The 7609-nt window shown below is 62.3% G+C and overlaps 1 protein-coding gene across 2 annotated transcripts; it reads left to right on the top strand.

Moving 5' to 3' along the window:
• Positions 1 to 6: 6 nt before the first annotated feature.
• On the top strand, positions 7 to 7150 carry VPS33B (VPS33B, late endosome and lysosome associated). 2 transcript variants are annotated; one of them, XM_026855777.1, is made up of 22 exons: positions 7 to 104; positions 180 to 241; positions 469 to 518; positions 853 to 920; positions 1171 to 1216; positions 1578 to 1672; positions 2035 to 2139; positions 2546 to 2642; positions 2831 to 2908; positions 3209 to 3282; positions 3645 to 3731; positions 3817 to 3907; positions 4517 to 4591; positions 4885 to 4949; positions 5021 to 5075; positions 5156 to 5202; positions 5466 to 5598; positions 5860 to 5933; positions 6210 to 6311; positions 6468 to 6543; positions 6617 to 6733; positions 6991 to 7150. In XM_026855777.1, the coding sequence occupies exons 1-22, from the start codon at positions 63 to 65 to the stop codon at positions 7068 to 7070; spliced, it is 1719 nt and encodes a 572-aa protein (XP_026711578.1). In that variant the 5' UTR covers positions 7 to 62; the 3' UTR covers positions 7071 to 7150. The 2 variants fall into 2 exon arrangements, with proteins under 2 accessions (XP_026711578.1, XP_026711576.1); XM_026855775.1 differs by having other exon boundaries at positions 5430 to 5598.
• The last annotated feature ends 459 nt before the right edge of the window (positions 7151 to 7609 follow it).

Below are 7609 nucleotides of genomic sequence, written 5' to 3'. Positions count from 1 at the left end.
CCCCACGCCCCGCCTGCCCGCAGCTCCCCGGGAGGAAGGACCTGTTTATCGAGGCCGACCTGATGAGCCCCCTGGACCGCATCGCCAATGTCTCCATCCTGAAGGTACCGTGGGGGCTGGGACGGGCAGCTGCCTGTGCTGCCTGCGCTGCCCATTCACACCCCAGCCTCTCCCTGCAGCAGCACGAGGTGGACAAGCTGTACAAGGTGGACAGCCGGCCAGCCCTCAGCACCAGCGACCAGTGAGTCCCCCGCCACGGCATCCCCCGGGCTGCCCACCGGGCCTGCAGCCTCCCCAGAGCCGGGCCAGGCCGGCGGGATCGGGAGGCAGGTGGTGGGGAATTGTGCTTCTTCCAGCTCGGGATTCGGCTCTGCTGGACGGGACAGGTCCCAGGGCAGAGCTGCTGAGGGAAAGGGTCCAGGTAAGGGCTGGGCATAAGGGGCCTCTGACCCTCCTCTACGATCGCAGGTTCTGCTTCCTTGTCCGGCCACGGATCAAGACCATGCGGTACATTGCTGGTGAGTGCGAGGGGCCGTTGGCTGTCACACACTGTCAACGAGGCTGGGGCTGGGGCTGTGGCTGTGGCTGCCTTGTGGGCACACGCAGGTGTGGGGAGCGTCCCATGGGCCGAGCGTCGCTGCTCTGGGCTACCAGTGTCAAGTGGGCTTGAGAAGGGCTTTCGGTGAGGCCGTAGTCTTTGCAGACCGGCCCCACACCTGGGGTTTTTCTCTCTGCCTGAGGTATTTGGGGTCCTGTGAGGTGTGGGATCCTGGAGCTCATCAGACAAGAGGAGGTGTGCCTGTCCAGGGGATGGGCAGCCTTTGCAGAGTCCACGTGTTTTTTTGTCCATAGATATTGTCAATGCTGACAAGATGTCGGGGAGGAGCAGGAAGTACAAGATTATCTTCAGCCCCCAAAAGGTCAGTCTGGCCATGCTCTGCTGCCAGTTACCCTGTTGCTCTGTGTCTGCTGGGCATGCCAACCAAAAGTTCTTCATTTCTAACCCAGAAATTCTGAAAGTTCTACATTTCATTGCACACCAAAAGTTCTTCATTTCTAACTCAGAAATGTTTAATTAAAACCAAATGTTGTAATGCCTGGGAATGAGCTGTGCCCCTCCATTGCCAGATCATTTTTGCTGGGTCATGAGGATCTCTCCTTCTCTTCCAGTTTTATGCTTGCGAGATGGTGCTGGAGGAAGAGGGAGTCTTTGGTGGTGAGTGGAGTCATGGCACTGTCCCCTTCCCCTCCCCGAGGACTGGCTCACAGTACCTCTAATGCTGCAGAATCCCAGTTGAATCCCAGTACTGGGATCCCTGTGCTGGCAGGAGCGAGAGTGTGGGCAGGAACCACAGGTTCCCCTCAGCCTGACTCCTGCCTGCAGACTGGCATGCGCATGCTGCAGCGTTGGCACCTCTGCTCTGTCTTCTGGGAGGAGGGAGGGTCCTGCCACAGAGCCCTGCGGGAAGGCCCTGGCTCTCTGCTCCACTCATCCCTGTTTGCGGGGCCGGCGTGATCCTTGGAGCTGTTCCTGCTGTGAGTTGGGCAACTGTCACCTTTCCCTGTCTCAAACGCAGATGTCACCTGTGATGAATGGTCCTTCTACCTGCTGCCCCTGGATGAAGACATCATCAGCATGGAGCTGCCCGAGTTCTTCCGTGACTACTTTTTGGTCAGTGGATGCTGCCCTGCAGGATGTCAGCCCTTCCCCTGCTCGTCTGGGTCTCGGGACAGGAGAGCTTTGATCTCGCTGTCCTTGGCCCCCACCGCAGGCCCTTTCTGCTGTCTCAGGGTGGCTTTTGCTGGGGGTAGCTGCTCTGAGGGGCTGTGATGCCTCCCGTCTGCATGCTGATCCCCCACCCTGCCCCCTCCTCTGCTCCCTCCCCAGCAGCTCTGGGGCATCCTGGCTTGTTCCTGTGCATGTTCCTCCTGGAAGTGCCGAGCCCAGGCCTGCTCCATCTCCAGCCACATTCCCCAATGTGGCAGTTGTTTCCCAACCAGCCCGGACCGCTCCCTGACATCTCGTCCCTGCAGGAGGGAGATCACCGCTGGATTAACTCGGTTGCCCGAGCCCTGCAGCTACTGAACTCCCTGTACGGGCCTTTTGGCAAGGCCTACGGCATCGGCCGGTGCGCTAAGGTATGGCTGGGCTCAGCTGGAGTACAGGAAACCCCCTTGGCTCCCTGTAAGGGGCACAGCTCACAGGGAATCCAGCCCTACCAATGGCAGAGGGGACACCGCGTTGCTGCCTCGTCCGAGGCGGCTCCAGGAGGCTCAGCAGGTTTGTGGGGGGCTCTGCCGTCCCTACAGCCAGCGCTGCCTCTGTCGAGATTGGGCAGGGTCAGCTGCCACAGCATCTGCTGCTCACTAGGGTGTTGTGGAGCTCCCTGCGCCCTGGAAGGGGAAGCGCTTGAGCTCCAGGTCTACAGGTTGGCCCTGTCCCTTGGCCCATGTCCTGGCTGGACCACAGTGGTGCAGGAGGGGCTGGTGCTGGGGGGAGCCCAGGGCTGCTCCCCTGGGCCCTGCCATGCTCTGCCTGTCACAGATGAGCTACGAGCTGTGGCGAGACCTGGAGGAGGAGAGCGAGAGCGATGGCCAGGGCAGGAAGCCTGAGATTGGCAACATCTTCCTCATGGACAGAGGTAGGCTGGAGCAAGCAGGTGAGGGCTGGCCAAGGAAGAGCAGCTTGGCTGGCAGCTCACCCAGAGAAGGATCTGGTGAACCAGGCAGGGAGCAGGAGGGGACAGGGGTGGCTGGCTGCAGTGGTTGAGGCTGGGCAGGGGAGGCAGGAGGAGCAGAAAGGCAGCCCAGACACCATCTCTTGTTTCAGACATGGACTATGTGACAGCACTGTGCTCCCAGGTGGTGTATGAGGGGCTGGTGGATGACACCTTCCGCATCAAGTGCGGTAGGTTGACGGGGAGGGTGACAGGGTGGCACGGGGCCCTGTGCCCGCCTGGCGAGAGGCTCCAGGGATTGGGCCCAGCATTGCCAGACCCAGGGCCCGTGTGCTGCAGCCCTGAGTCTGCTCGCTGCGGGAATGGTCCCAGCGTTGGGTGCTGCTGGAGACTGCCCATGACGATGGCCCTCAGTCTGACTGAGCGGCCGGGCAGGCATCCTCCATCTCTGCTGCCTTTTGCAGAGGGGCCAGTGCGTCTGGGGGTGTCACTAGTGCTGGTGCAAAGCAGTTCTTTGTCCTTCTCTGCAGGGAGTGTGGATTTTGGGCCAGACGTCACCTCTTCTGACAAGAGTATTAAGGTGCTGCTCAATGCCCAGGACAAAGTGAGTCCTTGGGGGAAGCAGGTCCCCTGTGGCACTGGGAGGAGGCTGAGTGGGGCATTTCCCCTCCCCTGAACCTTATCCAGGAGCAGCCAGGAGCTGCTGGGCCTCAGAGCACATGTTTGGGATGTGTCAGGGCATAAAGACCATAGAAACATGGTTTGCATGGGCAGGGTCCCTGTGTGTGGGGTGTGTGGTGCTGGCCAGTCAGTATTTTGGGGTGCTGACTGCCCCGGGGGGGGTTATCCCCTCGTCACCCTGCTCAGTCTGCTGGCAAGCATCAGCTCAGGGGCTGGGACTCACACGCTGGCACAGAGGAATGTAGGGCACGTGCCCGGCACTGACAGCTGCAGTGCTCTCCGCAGGTCTTCAGCCAGATTCGGAATGAGCACTTTTCCAGCGTGTTTGGCTTCCTGAGCCAGAAGTCGCGTAACCTGCAGGCACAGTACGATGTGAGCATCACCCCAGGGTGCAGGATGCCCACCCTGCCATCCCCATGCAGCCCCATCAGTTCCCCAGGTGCTCTGTCTCCCACAGCGGCGCCGCGGCATGGACATCAAGCAGATGAAGAACTTTGTCTCCCAGGAACTGAAGGGACTAAAGCAAGAGCATCGCCTCCTGAGCCTGCGTAGGAGCCACAGCCGGGACAGCAGGGAGGGAGAGGCCTGTGGCTGCTGCGGCGGCTGCCTGGGCTCCTGGGGGAAGCAGGGGTGGGGGAGATAGGGACAAGTGATACTTGGAGCTTGTCATGCACCCTGAGCGGCACCTCGAGCGTGTCCAGAGAAGGGCAACGAAGCTGGTGCAAGGTCTGGAGCACAGGTCTTATGGGGAGCAGCTGAGGGAACTGGGGGGGTTTAGTCTGGAGAAGAGGAGGCTGAGGGGAGACCTCATCGCCCTCTACAGCTCCCTGAAAGGAGGGTGCAGAGAGGGGGGATGAGTCTCTTGAACCAAGGAACAAGCGACAGGACAAGAGGGAATGGCCTCAAGCTGCACCAGGGCAGGGTCAGACTGGCTCTTAGGAAGTATTTCTTTGCAGAAGGGGCTGTTGGGCGTTGGAATGGGCTGCCCAGGGCAGGGGGGGAGTCCCCATCCCTGGAGGGGTTGAAGAGTCGGGTTGACCCAGCACTGAGGGATCTGGTGGAGTTGAGAACGGTCAGTGTGAGGGTCATGGTTGGACTGGATGATCTTCAAGGGCTTTCTGAACCTTGACGATTCTGTGATTCAATTCGTGACACAGATATTGGTGCCTGTGAGTCCATCATGAAGAAGAAAACCAAGCAGGATTTCCAGGAGATGATCAAGGCTGAGCACTGTGAGTGCTGTCCCCTGTCCCAATCCTTGCTCCCCACCCTCTGCTCTGACCCGCTTGCCCCAAGCCTGTGCAGCCTTGCACCTGGGTGCCCTCAGTGTGACCGCAGTCCCTCAAGGGGGGGCTCGATGTCCTAAATAGGGTCAAGCTGCATCCTCAGAGGCCTGGGGTGGGGTGGGGGTCCCAGCATTGCAAGCCTGCCCCACTCCCTGGGGCTCAGGGAGGGCAGCTGAGCCCAGAGTCCTGGCGAGAGGCCTGGGGGCAAGTGAAGTGATGCTGTCTGGTCCCCCCCACAGCTCTGCTGGAAGGTGTTGACGTGCGCGAGAGCACCAGCTTCATTGAGGAGCACATCGACCGGCAGGTGAGAGTGCAGCAGAGGTGCTCTGGCTGCCCCGTCCTGCAGTGGGGGGCTCACAGCCTGCTCCCCCCTAGGTATCCCCCATTGAGAGCCTGCGCCTGATGTGCCTCCTGTCCATTACGGAGAACGGTGAGTGCACGGGGCAGGCAGGGGTGGCAACTGGTGTCCCCCCAGCCTTGGTGCCAAGCTCAGCCTGGTGCTCCCCACAGGTCTCATCCCCAAAGACTACCGCTCCCTCAAAACCCAGTACCTGCAGGTGAGTGTCTGGAGGCCCGCAGCAGCACTAGTGTCATGTCAGACGGGGCTTCCCCTCCTTGCTGTGGCTTGGCGCCAGGCAGCAGCACCCCCAGGAATGCTCAGGCTGGTTCTGCAGGGCAGCCCCAGGTTCTGCACAACTCCTGAGCTCTGCCTGCTCTTGCCTGTGCCCCTGCCCACGGGGTTGCTCTCAGCAGCCTCCCCATGGACATGGCCCCCTGCTCGCAGCTGGGGCTCTGCGCTGAGCCAGCTGCCCCTCTCCAGAGCTACGGGCCCGAGCACTTGCTGACCTTCCACAACCTGAAGCGTGTGGGGCTGCTGACCGAGCAGGCGGCAGGAGAGACCCTGACTGCTGTGGAGAGCAAAGTCAGCAAACTGGTGACAGACCGCGCTGCAGGTGAGAGCCAGCTCTGCCCTGCGTGTCCCCTGGGCTGAGGGCAGCCCGTGGATGGACCTGCCCTGTGGGGAGCTGCTGCCTCAGAGCCGGCTGGAAGCACATGGCAAACATGGCCGCTGTGGGCATGGAGCATGTCCCCAGCGATGTGGCTGTGAGCAGGGCCCTCTCCAAGAGCTCGGCACAGCCCCTGGGCCCAGCCTGCAGCTGGATGGGCTGAGACAAAGCCAGAGGCCTTGAGCTGTTTCTCCTCATCTTTTCCAGGAAAGATCACAGATGCGTTTAATTCTTTGGCCAGGAAGAGCAATTTTCGAGCCATAAGCAAGAAACTGGGCTTGGTACGTCCTCACGGGCAGTGGGAGGGGGCTTCTCCCCAGGACAAGGGGTCACTGCTGAGGAGGGCAGCTCTGTGGCCTCTGTCCTGAGGAGAAGAGGTCCTGGGGTGACAGAGAGGTGACGTTTCTGTCCCTGGCACTTGGATGCCCAGTCTGCCCGGGCTGCAGGTGTGGGCAGGGCATGGCAGAGGCTTGCTCTGAGGGTCTGTCCCTCCTCGCTCACTGGTGCCTCTGAGGGGGTGAGTGGTCCTGTACCCTGAGCATCACACATCTCTGTAGATCCCCCGGGTAGACGGAGAGTACGACCTGAAAATGCCTCGGGACATGGCTTATGTGTTCAGTGGGGCCTACATCCCCCTGAGCTGCAAGATCATTGAGCAGGTGAGCCCGTCTGCTGCTGGGGAGCACTGCAGGCATCCCCCCAAGCTTTAGGGGGGTCCCGCCACCTGGGGCTGGTGGCATTCATCTGCTGGCCAGTGCCTCCCTCTGCGTTCTGCAGAGCCTGACCTGGGCCTGACGTGCTGCCCTGTCCCTCAGGTGCTGGAGCGCCGGGGCTGGCTGGGCCTGGAGGAGGTTGTGCGGCTGCTCAACGGCAATGAGTTTTCCGTCTCAGGTAGTGCCAGTGCCAAGCTGGGCGTGGGTGGGACTGGGGCCGGTGGGTCTGACAGCACTTCTGCCACCTCTAGACAGCACTGTGGAGGACAACCCCACCTGGGAGTCCCAGCGCGTCATCCTTGCTGTCTTCCTGGGGGGCTGCACCTTCTCTGAAATTGCTGCCCTGCGGTTTCTGGGGAAGGAGAGAGGTAGGATCTGCAGTGGGACAGGGAGCCACTGCCTGCCAAGGGGCAGTGAGCAGGCAGGAGCTGAGGGGCTCCCGCAGCCGCAGGGTAAAGCCAAGCAGCGGCCATGCTGGGTGTCAGCCACGGCTAAAGCTGTGTGGAAGGGGGTGGGTGAGATCCGTGGGCCCCCTTGGTTGGCGTTCCCTCGGCTGGGAACCACTCTGGGGGCGCTGGCTCTGCCCCACAGTGCGGGCGGGGCACTGGTGGGGCCTCTCTCGCAGGTTGCAAGTTCATCTTCCTGACCACGGCCATCACCAACAGCGCCCGCATGATGGAGTCCATGATCGAGGCCAAGGCCTGAGGCCCGGCCGGGCTGGGGTGGCGGGGGGGCCTCTGCCGCTCTCCGTGCCCCCCTCGTGCCAATAAACATATGTCCTGGCACCCACCCACCCGGCTCCGTCTCCGTCACGACGCTGCGGCCCAGGGGGGTCCCGCGGGGGCAGCACCTGTGCGGGCAGGGGGAGGCCGCGCCCGGGGGCCGCTGTCCCGGCGCTTGAGCGGGGCTTTGCATCGGGGGCGTGGCTTCCTGGCGCAGCAGGGCGCATGCGCAGAGTGGCTGAGTCTCCGTCCGGAGGGCGTGGCCTCTCGCGCGCCGTCGCGTGGCCACTGTCAAATGACGCGCGCACGCGCCCACCCAGTCTCGCGGCGGAGGTGCCCGTTACTGGTGACGGCACCAGTCTCGATCGTGATTGGCTAGCGGCGCCGACGGCTTTTCGCTGCCATTGGCTGGCGGGCCGCTTGGGGCGGGGCCATCCGCGAGGGAAGCCCTTAAATAGGGGCAGTCGGAGGGCTTTCGCCCGAGCGGCAGTTGAGGCGGAGGAGTGCGAGGAGGCGGGCGCT

The sequence above is a fragment of the Athene cunicularia genome, assembly GCF_003259725.1.
Source record: "Athene cunicularia isolate RWA chromosome 10 unlocalized genomic scaffold, athCun1 chr10_part1, whole genome shotgun sequence".
In the NCBI taxonomy this organism is placed as follows: Eukaryota; Metazoa; Chordata; class Aves; order Strigiformes; family Strigidae; genus Athene; species Athene cunicularia.
Note: the sequence above shows the minus strand (reverse complement) of the source record. Positions and strands in the feature narration are given on the sequence as shown.

Coding starts and splice junctions, on each gene's coding strand:
- VPS33B (XM_026855775.1), top strand. CDS start 63: ATGAGCCCCCTGGACCGCATCGCCAATGTCTCCATCCTGAAG. Junction 4,592..4,884: donor GATGATCAAGGCTGAGCACT/GTGAGTGCTGTC, acceptor TCCCCCCCACAG/CTCTGCTGGAAGGTGTTGAC. Junction 5,203..5,429: donor TCAAAACCCAGTACCTGCAG/GTGAGTGTCTGG, acceptor CCCTGCTCGCAG/CTGGGGCTCTGCGCTGAGCC.